This window comes from Primulina eburnea, chromosome 11 (assembly GCF_022965805.1).
Source record: "Primulina eburnea isolate SZY01 chromosome 11, ASM2296580v1, whole genome shotgun sequence".
Classification (NCBI taxonomy): domain Eukaryota; kingdom Viridiplantae; phylum Streptophyta; class Magnoliopsida; order Lamiales; family Gesneriaceae; genus Primulina; species Primulina eburnea.
In genome coordinates, this window is record NC_133111.1 from 9,417,374 (window position 1) to 9,437,650 (window position 20,277).

Sequence of the window (20,277 nt, forward strand, 5' to 3'; positions counted from 1 at the left end):
AAAATTCCAGGAGAGCATTTTTGTAGATAACTGCTGGTGCTTCCAGGAATTTCCGGAGTCCTGATTTCTCAATATCCTGAAACATTTTCAAGAGATTCTCATCCTTGATGGTGAGAACGGAAGCAAAGTTAACCTGATAAGTGTTAAGAGTATATGCTCCAGCCATTTCTGTATGCAGATTAGATCAGAAAAATTTGCAGTAAGTTAGTTATGATATAGAGAAAGCAGTAGCTGAATAGCGATAGTTATGAAACAGTAAAGGTGAAAATGTGAAATATGAAATAGATATACAGCCGTCAAATAAACATAAAGACACGTGTCAGTATGTTCTTGGTTGAGTGTTTGAAAAGTTTTGCAGAAACTGTCAGAAAGACGAATGATTTTGAAAATTTTGAAAAAGAGCGGGCTGTCCAGACAGTTACTAAAAGAAATCAGAAAAGGATTTGTCATTTTATGATAACGTCTGCTGGAAGTTTCAGAGTGCTGAAGTGAGCGAGCACTTTGTCAAAACCAGCAGACTTGTAGTTTTATCGAAAAGACAAATATCCTATCTGTTTTCTGAAAAGGTGTCAAAATCTTAGTCTGACTAAGATACTGTTCCCCCTCGGTAAATGCAATTAATAAGTAGTCATAATTGCGACAAGTGACTCTTGGCCATCTCTCAATCTGATGCCGTTGAAAATGAACAGTCGCAATCGTGTGATTCACAAGAGTCTTTGTTCCCTCTATAAATACCTGCAAAGCTTGAACGAAGGTAAACAAGAACAATGAAAACTCAAGTAAAAAGAGAGTTAGAGTTAGATTCAGGAGATGAAGCAATTGTCCAGAGAGAAGTTTGAGGGTATCATAAATGTCGTAATGATCCTTGAAATACACTCCTTGAGTTGTAGTTCCCACAGTTATGCAGATCTTATGCTTCGATTGAGTTTAAAATATAGCCTCGATTTCTTCCAGAAGCATGCTAATGCAATTAGAGAGTGCTGGTGGATTGATGATGCTGAAATCCTCTCTAATGCCCTGTAAGGCATCTAAAAATTACATTAGTGCTGGAAAGACCTAAGCTTGTTAGATTCTTTCTAGGCCTTTCTCTTTCGAAGAAGACCATCTTTTTCCTATTGAAGTACTTTGCAAGCAAATGTCAGAAAGCTCCTATTTCAGAAGACAACCACTACATGTAACGCTACTGGTTAAATAGCAAAGAAGATCTACTGTTTTTCCTTATGCATTGTGTAAAGTACTGAAATGGTTTCTAATAAAATTCCAGTTTAGCTTATCTGACTTTTCTCTTCTGCTTTTCTGCAAATAACTTACTGTTAGTTCAATGCGATAACAATCAAGTAATAATAGAAGTTTAACTAAGATATCAGAAAATAGTCAAGATAAATCTATCAAACCAAGAGAATTACGAAAGTAAGAAAACTTATTTCCTGGTAAGGGTTTCGTGAAGATATCTGTTGTTTGTTGATCAGTAGAAACATATTCCAAACGAATGTTCTTCTTCTGCACATGATCTCTAATAAAGTGATGTCTGATGTCTATGTGCTTCGTTCTGGAATGAAGTACTGGATTTTGTGTGATTGCAATTGCACTGGTATTGTCACAGAATATATGTGATTCAGAGGCTTGAATCCCATAGTCTCTTAACTGTTGTTGAATCCACAGTATCTGAAAGCAGCAGCTTCCAGCAGGCAGATATTCTGCTTCTGCAGTAGATGTGGCTATGGAAGTCTGTTTCTTGCTAAACCAGGATATCAGCCTATCACCAAGAAATTGACAGAAACCACTTGTGCTTTTTCGGTCTAGTTTGCAACCTGCATAATCAGCATCTGAATATCCAATAAAATTTAACGATGAATCATTGGGATACCATAAGCCGACGTTTTGAGTTCCTTTCAAGTACTTCAAAATACGTTTAGCAGCAATATAATGAGATTGTTTGGGGTTAGATTGAAATCGAGCACAAATGCAAACAGCAAACATGATATCTGGTCTACTGGCAGTTAAATATAATAAAGAACCAATAAGACCTCGATACTGAGTTACCTCTATTGGAATACCACTTTCATCTTTATCAAGCTTAATAGATGAGCTCATTGGAGTAGAAGCAGCAGAGCATGCTTCCATTCCAAACTTTTTCAGAAGCTCCTTGGTGTACTTGGCTTGATTTATAAAGATTCCAGTCTCTGATTGCTTAATCTGTAATCCTAGGAAGAATGTTAATTCTCCCAATCATACTCATTTCAAATTTATCCTGCATCAATTTTCCAGACTTTGCACATAATTTGGGGTTAGTTGATCCAAAAATAATATCATCAACATAGATCTGTACTAAAAGAATGTGCTTATTCTTGACTAAAGTAAATAAGTTTTATCTACTGCTCCGATGGTGAAATCATGATCAATAAGAAATTGTGATAAAGTGTCATACCAAGCTCTAGGTGCCTGTTTTAGACCATAAAATGCTTTGTGTAATTTAAATGCATGATGCGGAGAGAAATGATCGATAAAACCTGGAGGTTGTTCGACGTATACTTCTTCTTGTAAAAGACCATTTAGAAAAGCACTTTTCACATCCATTTGATATACTTTGAAATTCTTGAAAGCAGCGAAAGCTAAGAATATTCTGATTGCTTCGAGCCTTGCTACTGGTGCATAAGTCTCATCAAAGTCTATGCCTTCTTCTTGTCTGAAACCTTGAGCTACCAATCTAGCTTTATTTCTCACCACTGTGCCTTCTTCATTGAGTTTGTTTCTGAATACCCACCGAGTTCCAATGACAGCTTGATGAGATGGTCTAGGTACTAGAAACCAAACTTCATTACGTTTAAATTGATTTAGCTCCTCTTGCATGGCTTCAATCCAACTAGGATCCAGAAGAGCTTCTTCAATATTCTTTGGTTCATCCTGAGATATAAAAGCAGCATGCATGTATTCATTAAGCATTTGCCTTCTGGTTCTCAACGGCGCTGCTGGATTACCAATAACCAATGATGGAGGATGAGATTTTCTCCAGATAAATGGATTTGAATGGATATCTTCCTGATTTGATATGTTAAGATTGTCTTCTACAGAACCAATAGTAGGTTCTTGAGCATCTTATGCTGGTATTGGTAGATCCAGAGTCTGTACTTCTGGTTCCACTAATGGAATGTCTGGTTCTGGATTTTGAAGATCCTTGGTATTTGCTTCTACATCATCTTCACTGTCGATTTCCAAGTGAATCCTGTCTAACCTGTTACTTAAATCAGATATGTTAGAAATTTCAGCACTGCTGTCTTCATCGAAGACAACATGAATTGATTCTTCAACATTAAGAGTTCTATTGTTGAAGATTCTAAAGGCTCTGCTTACAGCAGAGTAACCAAGAAATATTCCAGCATCTGATTTTGAGTCAAATGTCGTCAAATGATTTTTGCCATTATTTAGTACAAAACATTTGCAACCAAACACATGAAAATAAGATACATTGGGCTTCTTCCCTTTCCATATTTCATACGGAGTCTGGTTGTGTCTTTTGTTGACCATAGATCTGTTTTGCGTGTAACAAGCAGTATTGATAGCTTCAGCCCAGAAGCGCTGAGAAATGTCTGCATCTGCTAGCATTGTTCTAGCTGCTTCTTTTAGAGTTCTATTTCTCCTCTCAGCTACTCCATTTTGTTGAGGAGTTCTGGTAGCTGAATATTCATGATGAATCCCCTGCTCATTCAAATATAACTCAAGGTACTTGTTAGTGAATTCAGTGCCCCGATCACTTCTGATTTTAATGATGGTAGAAGATTTTTCATTTTGAATCCTTTTCAGAAGCTTGATCAAGAGACTACTGGTTTGATCTTTTCCTGCGAAAAAGATTACCCAAGTGAATCTAGAAAAATCATCAATAATAACAAGAGTATATTTCATTCCCCCTAAGCTCATGATGGGGATAGGACCAAATAAATCCATATGCAGTAGTTCCAGACATCTTGAAGTTGATTTGCTATCTTTGGTCTTGAAGCTGGATCTTATCTGTTTCCCAAGCTGACAAGCAGAACAAACATGATTTTTAACGAAATTAATGTCAGGTAATCCATCAACTATATTCTGCTTCTTGAGATAATTGATTGACTTGAAATTCAGATGATTCAGTTTCTTGTGCCATAGCCAGTGTTTATTGCTAAGAGAAGCAACTAAGCACGTAGGAGTATTGACATGATTTGAGTTCCAATAGACTCTGTAAGTATTGCCTTCTCTTTTTCCTGTTAACACAGTAGTTCCAGCAGAATCTCTAACTATACATGAATGCTTTTGAAAAGCCACAGAATACCCATTATCACATAGTTGGCTAATGATGATAAGATTGTAACAAAGATTGTCAACTAATAACACATCATTAATAGTTATATTACCATGGATAATCTTACCCTTACCCATGGTTTTACCTTTTGAGTTGTCTCCAAAAGTTATCTTTGGTCCAGTACAGCTCACTATCTCGGAAAGTAGGTTTCTTTGTCCAGTCATGTGTCTGGAACAACCACTGTCCAGATACCATGTAGAGTTACTGATTTCTGCTTCCTTCTACTGTTCCTGCAAACACAAATTTTAGTAACTGGTACCCAAATCTATTTGGGTCCAAGCCTTAGTCCTTTGGGAACCCACATTTGTACAATTCTTGGTGACTTTGTACTTCGGGTATCCAAAGATGTGTGTGCAACAGAAGGTCTGTTATTTCTAACAGTATGCATACCAAAATGTTGTTCTTCCCTTCTGTTTCTGTTTTCTAGTCTGTATCTCTTCTGAACATGTTTAGAGTTGTAGTACTTGTAGTTTTTAACCTTCATAGGATGTTGTCTTCCAGAGTTGAATTCTTTTCTGAATCTAGAACTCTGGTCAACTTTTTCCTTAGGTTTAACGTAACCCAGACCATAGTGCATTCTTCTGTTCGTCAGATTTACATTCCTTTCAACTGAAGCAGTAGGTACTTCTGGTTCCTGTACCACACTGGATTCACAAAGTGAATGTATTTCCCTTTGCACATATCCAGTGTTGGCTTAGTATTCGTTTCAGAAGTGCCTTCATTATTACAAAAACCGAGACCACTCCTATCTCCTGACTGTTTTTGTAATTCTTGCATCTTTTCCAATGAAACAGAAGACTTGTTCCAAGCATTTACCAGTAGCGACAACTTCTGGTTTTCAGAAAGCACTTTCTGGTAATCTGCTTTGGCTCTTTCATTCTCAGTTATTAATTTACTCATCTTAACTTATAAATCATTGCAGCTGTCTACTTGCAAGCAAGTTAACTTACTGTTCTGATTCTTTAAGTTCTGATTTTCAATCTTAACTTCTTCAAATGATTGAGAAAGTCTGGAATACTCTTTTACCATTTCATGCAGTGCATCAATCAAGTCATTTCGTGTAAATTCACTAGAGTCAAAATCAAATACCTCTCCAGATGTTGAGGTTGAGTCATTGTCTGCCATTAGACATTTGACTTCTTCTGCATCACTGTCACTGCAATGACTTTCTGAGTCAGATGACTCAGAACTAGAGTCCGCCCACTTAGATTTACTTTCTTCGGCAATCATCGCTTTTCGATCTCTTCTGGACTTTTTTTCATTTCTCTTGTAATTCTTTCTCTTTTGATCATCCTTCTTTGGTTTAGGACAATCAGCAATGAAGTGACCTATCTTTCCACAGTTGAAGCATCCCATATCACCAGATGGTGAATCTTTCTTGAAGTTGCGATTGGGACCTTGATAGGTTCGATGGTTCTTCTTCATGAACCTGGAGAATTTCTTTACAAATAAGGACATAGCATCACTACTGATTTGTTCAGCAGTCTTCTCCATTGTATTGTCAGTGATCACAGCAGGTAATGCCAGAGGTACAACTGCAGCAGCAGTAGAAGAGGTAGAGGCAATAGCAGTAAAAGAAGTAGCAGTAGCAGCAAGAGCCTTGGTGGGCAAGTTTGAAGGCTCTTCTCCACTTCTCACTTCCAATTCGAACTCGTAGGCCTTTAGATCTGCAAATAAGTCGTGCAGTTCCAATTTGTTCAAGTCTTTGGATACTCTCATAGCCATTGTTTTAACATCTCATTCTCTGGGTAAGGCTCTCATCACCTTGAGGGCTATTTCTCTGTTGCTATGCTCTTTACCCAGAGCAGCTAGCTCATTGACCAAGCTACTGAATCTTTCATCAAACTCATTTAGAGTTTCACCAGCTCTCATTTTCAGATTTTCAAACTTCTGCATTGCTACAGACAGTTTATTTTCTTTCGTTTGCTCATTTCCTTCACATATTTGGATGAGCTTTTCCCAAATATCCTTTGCAGTAGAACACATTTTTATCTTGCTTAAAGTGTTCTTGTCAAGAGTTTTATACAGTATATCCTTCGCCACATTATCAAGATTGGCCTTTTTCTTATCTTCACTGGTCCATTCACTTCTTGACTTTTCGACCATCTGTGGTGCACCGTCAGTAACAGCAACAGCTGTGTTAGGCTTCAAGATTTTCAGTGGACCATCTGTGATGACATACCACATGTCATCATCTTGTGCTGCAAGATGAGCTTGCATTCTTATCTTCCAGTCGTCAAAATCTTCCTTAGAGAACATAGGGATCTTGCTGAAGTGTGCCATTTGTTGTAGTTTTTCACAAACAAGAATAACCTGCTCTGATACCAATTGTTGAGGATCGAAGTTGAGTTTAGAGGGGGGGTGAATAAACTCTACTCGTTTTTCGTTCTGATGAGGTACTAAAATCCTGTTAAAGATAGTAGTTGATCTTGTGCGAATACTTTCACCTGATTACAGTAGAACGTGCGAAAACAATCTGATGAAGTAGTTGGAACAACAATAAAGCAGTAGACAGCAGTTGTTTATGGAAGTTCGAAGATAAACTCTTCTACGTCTCCCCTTCTTCTGTTTCCAGAAGGTATAACTAAAAGACTTTGGATATTACAGTACAACACTTGTACACACCCACTTCAGAAGGACTTACACCTCAGCCTACTGAAACTCTTAGTTTCTCAACTCACAAAAATGCGAAACACAAAGTTCTGAAAAGACTCTTTTCAGATTACAGACTCTTCTGATGAAATATTAGTGCAGTAAAGATCGTGGAGAGTGTAAGAATTAGTAGCACAAGATGATCTACAAAAGATCAGATATAAGCTATGAAGCGTGTGCTACTTTTCTTTGTGTCGAACTTTTTAAAGTGCTCAAGGAAAACTGATAGTCGTTTGATAAGAGAGTAGCTTTGTTCCTTGAAAATGATATTATGCGAAGTGTCGTGTCGAACAAGGATTTGATCCAAGTATATATAATCGACTGAGTTTAACGTTCACAATCAGAGAAGTCTTCATATAACTGATACAATCAGCTTTATTACCGAAACAGGTTCCTGCAGAAAAGCTATAAAACAATCAGTCTTGTTTTATACTTAATTGGGTAATATGCATTAAATGACTCCATATAGTATTTAATGCTGCAATTAATACTAGTACTAGGAACTCTTTAACGGTAACAATTAAGATATCAACGTTAGAAAACGTTCTCTACTGGTTTGTATTGTTATCCATTTTCTACTGGTTTAGTTTTACTAGAGCAGCAGCTACTGATAAGCTATTCTGTTGTTCTGGTCTGCTGATCTACTGTTTTAGTTATCATCGCCACAATAAAATTTATGTCTAACATGCATAGATGCATTTCATGATACTCTTATCATATTCTGATGAAATTTTAACATTACAAACACTACATTCACAAAAAGAGAAAATACTTGAAAATATTTATAAATCATATTAGTATTACGAGGGTAAATCATATATATATATATTTATATATATATATATATATATATATATATATATATAATGTAAAAATATTATTACCAAATTAATTAGAAAAAGGGTAAAAATTGCATTAAAAGAGGGGAGATTTTATGCAGTTGTAGAGCAATGTTGTCTGCGGTTGTAGGTAGAGGCCCTCCTCATTCTTGATATTTAATTTTCATTATCATCAATTTATTTATTTATTTATTTATTTATTTGTTTGTTTATAATTAATTTTGGGTATCTCTTCTCTTATATTTTATGAAAAGGGGCACTCACATTCTCTTCAGCAAAGGAATTAGGAACTGTTGAGGAATATTGGCCAATTACATGTCACTCTCGTTTCCCAACAATAGAGTAGCCATTTTTATTTATATATTTTCAGTGCAAAAACATTAATTACTTGTTGTAAGGTTGGTTGGTTGGCTCGCATGAATGAGAGTGACCATTTTCAATTCCACAATTAATCCCACATAATTACGCATTGATTTGAGTTTGAATATTTGAGCTTCTTTGAATGAGTAATTATTTAAACAATTTAAAACACCAATTTCGTTTGTATTGTTTTTTGTTATTAGTTTTGGCAAAAAATTGTGTGAGATGGTCTCACAGGTCGTATTTGTGAGACGGATCTCTTATTTGGGTCATCCATGAAAAAATATTATTTTTTATGCTAAGAGTATTACTTTTTATTGTGAATATGGGTAGGGTTGACCCGTCTCACAGATTAAGATCCGTGAGACGGTCTCACATGAGCCTCACTCTATTTTTAAAAAGTAAATGTTGGGATTTTATTCTTTTGAAGTAGGCAAAAACTTGTGTGAGACGGTCTCACGGATCGTAGTTGTGAGACGGATCTCTTATTTGGGTCATCCATGAAAAAAGTATAATTTTTTATCCTAAGAGTATTACTTTTTATTGTAAATATGGGTAGGGTTGACCCGTCTCATAGATCAAGATCCGTGAGACGGTCTCACATGAGACCTACTCTTTAAAGTAATGTCGCATGCTTCAAGTTAAGAAACCTTACTTTATACCAAATGTTAAAGTCATTCGTAACAAAGTTTTATTTTATAAAAGGTACCATATATATTTAGAATATAAGAATGTAACTTATAGTTCATTGAAGCTCCATGTAGTGGCAGAGCAACATAAAGCACGGGTTGTCCAATTTTTTTTATATATTAATTTTAGATTAATTTAATATTAGCTTGAGTTAATAAATTTTAAAAATTAAAAGATTTCGAAGTTTAAATTAATTAAGATTAATAATATGTGTCGTAGTAATTTTACCCATGGGCGACTTTAATGAATTATGTGAGAAGTTATTATGTGACCAGGGATCATTTTCGGTTTAAGAAAAAATTATTTTTACTTAATTATTATTTAACCAATTCTAAAAACAAGAACAAATTTGCAACAAGAATGAAGTAAAATTTGAAGATCCAAAGGTCCACGTGGTCTGGTTTGGCCCAACATGAAAAGCAAGGGCACTTTACAGCCCAAATCAAGAAACAAAGAAACCGTCGGAAAATAAATACACAATCTCTTCTTCCCACTCAAAAAAAAAGGGGGGAAAATAAGTAGTATACTATTCTCTATTGTTTTATTTTTCATAATTAAATTTTATTCCATGGATTATATGGGTGTATTCAACTTGGGAAATTTATTGACTTTTAATGATTTTTGTAGATTTTAAAAATCTAGAGGTATTCAATCAAGACTTTTGCATATTCTATAGAAGTCTTGTGGTATTCAAAATAGACTTTTATGGAGTTTTAAAAAGTCAAGTGGTATTCAACATTGACTTTTATAAACTCTATAAAATTCTATAGGTATTCAAATTTTCCATGGACTTTTAATAATTACATGGAATTCATTGACATACAAACATTAAAGCCTAAGGTACAACTACAAATTGTAAAAATTTGTATTTGGTTCACCCCAAATATTTGAATGGATTTTTAAAACTTCTAACTCAGGGGGGTGCATTCAACGTGAGAAATTTATTGACTTTTAATGACTTTTGTAGATTTTAAAAATCTAGAGGTATTCAATCAAAACTTTTGCATACTCTATAGAAGTCTTGTGATATTCAAAATAGACTTTCATGGAGTTTTAAACAGTCAAGTGGTATTCAACATTGACTTTTATAAACTCTATAAAAGTCTACAGGTATTCAAATTTTCCATGGACTTTTAATAACTCCATGGAATTCATTGACATTATACTTTAATTGAAATTATATATATATAATTTGGGTTTATTTAGGGGTGTGTATTCATTCTACACTTTTAAAAACTTTTAATGATTTTTTTTAGAAGGTAGACTTTTGTGGAGTCGATGGATTTTGATTGATTTTTATAGAATCTCATAGAATTGTAAAACATATTTCATTGACTCTTATAGACTTTTTTTCAAGATTTTTGTAGACTTTTCCATAAAATTATATGAATTTTGTAATTTATAATTGTGATTTATTTTTTTTATTAATTTCTTTTAAATAATTATTGGACATGTATAACCTCTTCAATTTTAATTTTTTTCTTATTTATGAAAATGTAAATGAATTTTACTTACTTAATGGTTAAATAAATTTAATTTGTGAAAAACGACAAATGAACTATCTAATTTATTGAAATCAAAATTTCAATTCGTTATGTCAATTCAACATACTAATGAACAATATTTTTATACGTCCATAATAAAATTTTATTAAATGAACAATCAAAACAATAAGTAGACTTTTATATAAAAAAATCTAATCATTATTGACAATTTGATCAACATCGCTCCACATTTCATTGGTTATGTTATCCCTCCATGCATTAGCTTTTGCTCGCTGTTGTTCTTGAATATCAAATAACTGATCAAAGTTGTCATCTTCATAAACTTGTGCCGATGAATACAATTGAATTTCATTACCTTGTTCAATTTGAAATTCATCACATCGACACTCCTTCCGAAGAAAACTGTGTAATCCAGCACAAGCTAATACAAGCTCTGTTTGGGTGTATATGGAAATGGAGGAGCCATCTTGAATATTTTGAACCGTGATTTAATTATACCAAATGTCCTCTCTATAACATTCCTCAAAGGAGCATGACGAAGATTGAACAACTCTTTAGCATATTCAGGGTGACGACTTTGACCTGTGAATTCTTGAAGATGATAACGTATATCTTGAAAAAGAGTCAAGAATTGACGTCTATTTGGATATCCACCATCCACTAAAAAATATTTACCTATCAAATCATATTTGTACAGTTAATTAACTAATGAATAATATACATTATCTTTGAAAATTACAAAAAATATAAATAGTTATGTAATATATAGGAAAAAAATATATGCCTTGTGGCACTTTAAGTTCATTATTTCTTGATAAAACAGCAGTCAACACGTGTGAATCATGAGCAGAACCCTCCCATCCGTTGAGTACGTAAATGAATTCTAAATCAAAGTTACAAGCTGCCAAAACATTTTGAGAAATTACTCCGTGGCGATTACGGTAACTGTTATTGTCATGACCAGACTCTGTCGCTGGAATATGAGCTCCATCAATAACTCCAATGCAATCCTACACCAACAACATGAATAGAAATAACAATAATTACAACAATAAAAACAACAAAAATAATAATATAATAATTTCATTACTTACTTTAAAGAAAGGGTAGAATCTTGTACTCCCTCTTATTCTTTCTGTTACAGCTGATCCAGGTTAAAACATGTTAGAACATTAAAAATGCATCAGCCTACACGTAAAAATGCATCATACCTTCATAGTATATATATTGAAACAAAAAGAATACTTGCAAGAAAATAAAAGGGTTCACAGTCGAGAAGGAAAAATTACTATGCTCCTAACTCTTCTACTCCTAACAGCTGAAAAATGACGTTATCTTCCCACACTCGTTAAAACAAACAAAGAAACATTGTATAATATGTGGTGAATAATAATAAAAAATTTAGATGAAATGCCTATTAAAAAATCATGAATATTTAAAAGTATAAAATAATTGATTAAATAAGTCAAAAATTGAACTTCAATATAAGAACAATCAATTTTACTGTGTACATATGAATGATTCTAATCAAACTATTAATTTCAAAAGATTATTTTTTTACAAATAATAAGTAATATTTTTATTTTTATTCTCTATATAATATGTGGTGAATAAGGACCTCCAAACTATTAGCAGAATCCTTTTTACACATATATCGGATCATTCATCGTTTTTATGAGATGAAAATTTTTTTATGAAATACAATAATCATAATGATTCAAGAAAAAACAACAATTCATCTATTTACACATAAATTTTGGTAAGAATGACCAATCATACCTTTGAATAGAAGACATTTTTTTGAAAGAGTGAAGAACCCTAGAGACGGCTTGAGATAGAAGAAAGATAGCATATTTTTCAAAAAAGAAAGTCCATCAAAATATTTGGTGTAGGTGGAAGAATATTTTAGATTTTCTGTAATTGTACATAAGTCTTCAAGGTTTGTACATAAATAATAAATTAAGAATCTTTGAAAATCTATTGATTTTTTGGATACCTCTTGACTTATGAAGAGTTTTAAAAAATCTAGTTTGAATACCACATGAATTTTTAAAATTATATCAAAATTCATGTTAAATACCACTAAACATATATAGAGTATATAAAAGTTTAAATTGAATACCTCTAGATTTTAAAATTCTTTAAAATATAGATTGAATACACTCCTTTTAATTAATACTGATGAATTTGTGACACGATATCACGAATCGTAATAAAGATTGATCCTATTTATATTTAAAGTGAAAAATAATAATTTTAGTATAAAACTTTATGCATTTTTATGGATTGGATTGGATAACAAATTCGTCAAACATAATCTGTGATTAATATAAGAGTTTTTGTAAATATGCTAAAAAGAAATTGGATTCGAAATTTGAAATGCTTGGGTGATTGGACTCGGGTTTGATCCGCTGTCCGCGTTCCTTGGGAAACCTTGAGCTAAGTAAGAGCAGATTACAATCTGTTTGATGAAATGTCGCACTGCCTGAGGCTCCCCCATCCACTCCATTTGAAGCTAATCTCTATCCGTTCGAAGAAACCAACTCAGCATTTCATGCTTTGTGTTCGAAATTGTTCTGTGAATCCGGAGAATGCTCGCAGGGTAATTTCGTTGCGATTTTTCGGGTGTTTTTAGTGTGTGTGTTCTGAGAATGTTCCACTAAAGATAATGCTGTTTTTTCCTCTGAATTTTCTCTCGTTGTGGTTTTCTAATTTGTTTGCTGTTAAATTCTGGTTCAAATTTAGAGGTGAAATTGGAGAGTTTGTTCCAGGCACAGTTTAAATGAGGGTTTAATAATTCTTGGTTTCCACATAGGTTTCCAACGAAATGGATGGGATTAAAATCCATAGTTAGGCTAATAAATTTATTATTTTTATTTTGCTTTGAAATTCTGAATTATTATTCTTAAAATGATGACTTACAAGCTAAGGATTCCATGCCGAATTCTTCAATTCGAAAACAACCTAAAGTTACATTTGGGTAGGTGGATTGAAATGACTGAATTTCAAATTCAAAGAAGTTAGTTCGGTATTCTATTTTTCCACCTTTTGTTCATGTGTATTTTTGTAAACATTTTAAAGGATAGATTTTCGAATGGTTTGATTCGAACTCCTGCATCAAATTCAAAACCACCCAACCATACGCAGCTTAAGGGAGCATTTAACTCCTTCCTCACTATTATGTGTTTGAGGTTACTCGGTCGCATCTATCTATCCTTTTCATTATTCAGGAGTTTGGCAGTTTGTGTCCCTAATCAACTCTTGCATGCTGCAGTTGGTGGCAGCAGTCAAAGTAAAGCTTGAGAAAGAATATAGTAGTCTTCCAGTGGGCAAAAATGGAAGAGATGATGAAGAGATGATTCTTTGGTTTCTGAAGGACCGACGGTTTTCTGTGGAAGACGCTGTCTCCAAATTGACCAAAGCCATTGTAATTCTTATTCATAGTCTCTGTTATCCTGATACATTCAAGTCCCATCTCCTTGCTTGATGGATGTCAAACCCTGGAAGCTTGTTCCCATTTCCTCTGTTTCTTTTCTATCTCAAACCTGGACGCCAAAATTTTCCCGTTGCTCACGAAGATATTTTATTTTGTTGCTAAAATAAGAAAATAAATAAAAAAATCCCCGCGCATAAAGTTCTGTGAGACCCCCTTACTTTTTCATTATAGAGATTATTCTTTGTTGATTCATGTACAATGTGAAATTTCATAAACAGAAATGGCGGCATGAATTTGGTGTATCTAAATTGTCGGAAGAATCGTTGAAGAGAGTAGTGGAATCTGGAAAAGCTTACGTGCATGATTATCTTGACGTTTATGACAGACCAGTGCTAATAGTAGATGTCTCCAAACATTTTCCAGGGGTAAATCTATTGCATGAACTGCCCAATACTTATTTTTACTCTCAACCCATTGTTTCTGTGACTGTTTCTTATTCGAAAAAGTAGAAGGAGCCATATAAATTGTTTCTAAGAAGTTGAAGCCTTTTTTCTGATAGAAAACCTCCTTTTGGCCGCATAACTGAGTATTGGATTCACTCTTTTAAATGCGTTTTTAGTACAGGTAGGTAAACCTCATTATTTGTATTATATTTGACTTATTAGTAAAATATTTTATGTGAAAACTCTGGCACACACTTTAAGTGAATTTAACTTATACCGCCTTGTTTATCAGTCAACACAAACTTTAAACCCATACTGAAATTGAATGGACTACTCAAGTTGCCATGGACCAATAGGTTTATATGTCATTACACATTAACATAGATGTGAAATAAATTAAATGTTTTGCCACACAAGTCCTTTAAAAAAATGTCTTTATCAGATGAGAATATGTAGTTTTCATGCTTAGTTAATTTGTTATTCATCATATACATTGACACAGAAGCAGGACGTGATCGAAGATCAACAGCTCTGTGTATATATGATTGAGAAGGCACTAAGCAAATTTCCAGACGGAAAGCAGGAAATACTTGGCATTATTGATCTTCGAGAATTCAGGACACAAAATGTTGATATTAATTTCATAGCATTTGTGGTAAATGCCTATATACATAGTGTTTTGCAATCTTTCTACGGCGCCTTATTTTGTGGTTTAGGTCTGAATAATTTTCCAGTTTGCTGTTACTGTGTCTTGAAGCAGGGTTTTCACTGCTGGGTTATCAATTTGCTTCAAATGCGTTGTGGCCAAAAACAATATTTTGTTTGATGGGTCTGAACCAATTTCTAAATGTTCTCACTATCTGGGTAAATAGTTTGCCTCATGGTACCTATCTGCGACGAAAGATAAAATGGAAAAGAAATGGTGTTTCCCATGTCAAGTTTGTAAAACCTGTTCCTTTTTCAGGAACTATACAACTTTCAGAGTGGTCTCACATCTTCCAACTGCTGATTAGCGAACTGCATTAATATAAATTATTCAACTTTGTTGACCGTGTATTTGTTGACGACATCCTAGCTCTTTCAGCTTCATTCTTCTTCATATATTTTGTTTTGGTCATTGCCACCGATATATATTTGGTGTGGAGTTGTGTACCAAGTATTTTGACTCTTTCCTGGCTTGTTTCTTTACTTTTTCCCATTCTTGGTAAAGGTTATTAATTCTTGTGGAAGTGGAACACCAGGGATGAAATATCTTACAAATACCTGTCCACGTGCAGTTTGACGCATTCTACTGCTATTATCCGAGGCGATTAGGTCAAGTTCTTTTTGTGGATGCTCCGTTTATATTTAAACCAGTTTGGCAGCTGATTAAGCCTTTGTTAAAATCTTATGCATCTTTGGTGAGCATCTCTTATGATACTTCAGCTTTTATGTTCTTGAAACATTTTTTTACCATCTTATTCAAGGTTCATGTGCTAAACATCTCAAACCACATGCCATCTCATCCTTGTTTAGTTCCCTAGATTCCGTGTTGTGGGTTAAATTGCTTTTACTGGATTAATTTATCTAGTACCGGGTCTGATAAGTTTTCATCTTGGTGTTTCTGATGAATTTTCTCCATCAATATTGCTGAGAAGCAACAAGTCTGCATTGACCTGTGCAGCTGCTTCTGTAGTTGAGTGTTCGACTGCCACACATTCCAATAGATCTAACCTACATCATTGTTAATCACTGTTAGTTATTGTTATAATAGACATGCTCGATCCTATAACCAGAATTAGAGTTAATATTACATGTTTGATTGCTAAGATGTACCAGTTGGAGAAATTGATGGGGAGAAGATCATTAGGGAGTAACAGTTGTTAGTAGATATAGTTTCTCTTACAGCAACGGCACAGTTATGCATATATCAGACATTCATTTTCATTTCCTCACTTGCCATACTGTCATATTTGTTCGCTTGTGATTATGATTTGTAGGTGAAATTTTGCTCCGCGGATGACGTTAGAAAGGAGTATTTTGCAGCAGATAAGGTTCCACCAAACTTTAGGGATTGATGATGACCTCAAGCTTGTAAGAAGCACTGGCATATAGAGATTCAATACTTGCATAAGTAAACTTGAGTACATATGTGTAACGGGAAATTTTCCACTTACTATTGAAGCCATGTTCTCCTATATTCTCTCCTATAAATTTTCAAATTTGTAAATATCGGGTTCGAAACTCGTTAGAAATATCTCTTTAACTCAAATTTAATTAAAAAAAATGATTTATAATTAATAGCAGCTATAATATTCTAATTATAATGCTTCTTGTGATTTAAAAATACATTTTATATTTAACAATTTTAAAATTCATAATACTTTTGATGGGTTGTTTTATCTTACAGAAAGTAAGTTACTTTAAAAGCAACATGAATGAAAAAATTAATTCTGTAAAATTGAGAAACGAGGTATGAGTTTAATATTAAAATTTCATGTCTAATTGATTTACTTTACAAAATTATTACAATGTTCATTTTCATAGTAGTATGAAAAACTACTAAAACCAACTACTATACGAAATCTCATAGGCACGTTGTGGCTGCGCTTAGTTGCAGTGATAAATATGAAGGGTTTTCACATCTTGTTGGACAGGGCAACTAAAAAAGCTAGTTCATATTAGGATTAGGAAGATTATATTAGTCTCTTACAACATATGAACATTGGCAGAGAAGTAAATGGAGTTAGTGGATGCATGCGAAGAATGAAGGTAAACATAGCTTGTCTTCAAGAGCAAAGTGGAAGGGAAGCAAGATTAAAGAATTATGAGAAGGTTTCAAACTTTTCTATTCAGGAATAGATCAAACTAAAAATGAAGTGAAAATAGTGGTGGATAAAGCCTATAGAGATGCAGTTGTAGTGGTTCGGAGATTTGGATATTGAATTTGGAGTATCACTTTAGCCTTAGAACCAGAGATCGTTTATATCATTAGTGCGTATGCACCACAAGTAGGATTAGATGATGAAGCTAACAAGGAATTTTGGATCTATCTAGGAGATGTAGTTAGTAGAATCCTCCTAAGGAAAAGATCTTATGTAGAGATTTAAATGGCCATGTAGGTAAGAATAGAGTTGGGTATGAGAGGGTTCATGGAGGTCAAGGCATTGGGATTCAAAATCATACGGGGTTTCTGTTGTAAAATTTGCCTTCGCTAGTGATCTAGGGATAATCAACATTTTCTATAGGAAGAAGGAGAGTCATTTAGTAACTTCTAGGGATGATCATAATATAAGTCAAATTGATCACTTTCTTGTAAAGAGACGAGACCTAGGTAGTAGTAAAAATTGTAAGGTCATACCAAGAGAATGCTTTACGGCCCAACATAGAATATTAATCTTAGATATTTTGCTTAAAGGTAGAAGCACAGTAAACAAATGTCAGATTAGGTCGATAATCAAATGGCGGACTATGAAGGAGATACATACCAAACTCTTATGAATACGATTTTAGATAGTCAGTTAATCCTCGAAGAATGTGAGGATTTAAGATGTGAGGATGAAACCGATATCTCGAAGTTATTTGAACTCATGGCTAATCATATAAGGAGCCGGGGGGCAAGGGAAGTACTTGAATAGGATAAAGGGAAGAGACGACACGACAAGGAGAGATGGTGGTGGAACAATGAGGTGCATGCACAACAAGCCATCAGGGAAAGAAAATAAGGTTCAAGTATAGCTAGAAGCTAGAATCAAGAATAGTATTAATTGTATAAACAAGTCAAAAGACTCAGTAGTAGAGCAGCAGAAGATGCTAAGAAAATAGCTTATAATTATTTGTACAATAGCCTAGGTACAAAAGGAGATAAAGATATTTTTAAGATAACAAAAACCAGGATTGAAACACTAAATAATTGAGCTATGTGATAAACCTGAATCTTATAGATACTTTAAGGTTTTATTTTATTAGATTCATGCTTGTATGATATTGTTATCTCTTATTTTGTGCTTATCTGAAGTCATTATCCCGTATCTTGTGCTTATTTGAATTAGTTTTATAACATTTGTATTTCTGAACAAAAGAGAAAAAACCTAATTTTGGAGAGAATGTGATTTTACAAGAATTTCAAGGGAAATAAAATATTAAAAATAAAGAAATAAAAGAATAAAAAAAATTATTCTATTTCTTTGCAAGGATAAGGATGGACGAATTTTGAAAATTTTGGACTCAATCACACGGGAATCTACAGTTTATCAAGAGAGATTTTGTGGCAAATTTCTTGGACTTTGCGTGGAGAGTTTTGGTTTTTTAAATATTGGCCCATTAAGGAAGATAAAAGCTTGATGGAGAGGTGACATCATAAATGACGTACACTAGTAGACACGAGAGAGGAGAGAGACAAAGACTTTATACAGATAGCAGTAGAGAGGAAGAGATGAACTTGGAGGAAGAAATAAGCAATTAGAGTTTGAGAGAGAGGAGGAAGACAATTTCAAAAGAAGAATCGCGTCAACTAAGCTAAAATTTTCTTATTTCTTCCTAGATTTCATTCTTATGAATTCAAATATAGTGTCTTTGTTTTGTTTTAATTTTATGGAATAAATTTCTTTAATTTAAGATAACAATAGGGCAAAACAATACTTTGTTTGATATTTGATTTTATTTTCAATATCTTATTTTTTTTATTTTAATTATCGATTGATGCTGATTTAATATTTCTTGTTAATAGCATAATCACTTATTTACATGTTTGTTGATTAATTACATATCAAAAGAGGATTAGTTAAATATAACAACAAAGATGTCATCAACACACTGTTAAACTGATTAGAAATAATATTCAGTTTCAGTGTGCGGTTTTAGGTAAAAACTGAAATTTTACAAAGATTTAATGTATTTAGATATAATTAAATTCAATTAGAAATAATTAAACTGTTAGATTTAAATATGTTTATTTTAAATCCAGGAATCGTTTAATAAATAAATTAAGAATTTCACCGTGATCGCCAAGAATTAAATAATTAATTGAATTTTAACACGTGTCAATATAATAGATTATGATACCGTTGTGTGTATTAGTTCTTTATTTGAATATGAATTTCTCATTAATCTTTGAATCCTTCGTCTTTTATTGCAATTGTTTTATTTAATAGTTTAGATTAATAATTTATATACCATCTTTTTATTTATTTTTTCTAACTTAAGTTAAGTGATAAAAATTTTAGTAATTAAATATTAGTCTTAGTGATGTCGATACTTGGACTCATAATCCATTTATTATAACTTGACCTTGTCTGCTTGCTAGATTTATTTCTAACCAAAATCTTCGGTCACCATGTTAGGTGTATCAAGCATGAAATGGTAGAGTTTAATGCAAGATAAAACTATCCTAGATATGTGGAGGGATTACTTTAAGAACTTACTCGATGAAACTAGCACAAAAAAGTTAAACATGGGTAGATATGAGATGTAGAAAGTAAGACATTTAATGTTCTATCGTAGAGCTAGTGCTAAAAAAATAACAGAGGCATTGAAGATTATGAAACCAGGGAAGACAGTTAGACCGTATGGGATACAAATTGAGATATGAAAATGTCTTGGGGAATTAATTTGGGATTCAATGGTTGACTAGGCTCTTTAATAGGATTTTAGATACTGTGAAAATTTCAGAATCTTAGAGACATAACATTGTAGTATCAATTTATAAGGATAAAGGATATAGTACAAAACTGCTCAAACTATAGAAAAGTTTATGAGCCATACAATGAAGCTACGGGAGCGAGACACTTGAAGTATAACTACTGTTTCAGAAAATCAATTTGGTTTTATGCCAGGTAGGTCTATAATGGAAGCTATTTTTTTGATTAGATAAATGATAAAGAAATATAAAGAACAACATAAGAGTCTGCATATGATATTTATCGATTTATATATGAAACACCCCACTTAAATAAACATTTTTAAATTTAAAAATAACTCGACATCAGCGGAAGCATTTATCTTTAAAATAAAATATACTTTATATACATTGCAAACATTA

General features: G+C 33.2%; 1 protein-coding gene across 3 annotated transcripts; it reads left to right on the plus strand.

Annotated features, from left to right (window-relative positions):
• The first annotated feature begins 12,678 nt into the window (after nt 1-12,678).
• Nucleotides 12,679-16,487, plus strand: LOC140805271 (uncharacterized). 3 transcript variants are annotated; one of them, XM_073161525.1, is made up of 6 exons: nt 12,684-12,981; nt 13,654-13,806; nt 14,094-14,240; nt 14,761-14,913; nt 15,536-15,658; nt 16,238-16,481. In XM_073161525.1, the coding sequence occupies exons 1-6, from the start codon at nt 12,853-12,855 to the stop codon at nt 16,313-16,315; spliced, it is 783 nt and encodes a 260-aa protein (XP_073017626.1). In that variant the 5' UTR covers nt 12,684-12,852; the 3' UTR covers nt 16,316-16,481. The 3 variants fall into 3 exon arrangements, with proteins under 3 accessions (XP_073017627.1, XP_073017628.1, XP_073017626.1); XM_073161526.1 differs by lacking the exon at nt 14,094-14,240 and having other exon boundaries at nt 12,679-12,981; nt 16,238-16,487; XM_073161527.1 differs by lacking the exon at nt 14,761-14,913 and having other exon boundaries at nt 12,680-12,981; nt 16,238-16,486.
• The last annotated feature ends 3,790 nt before the right edge of the window (nt 16,488-20,277 follow it).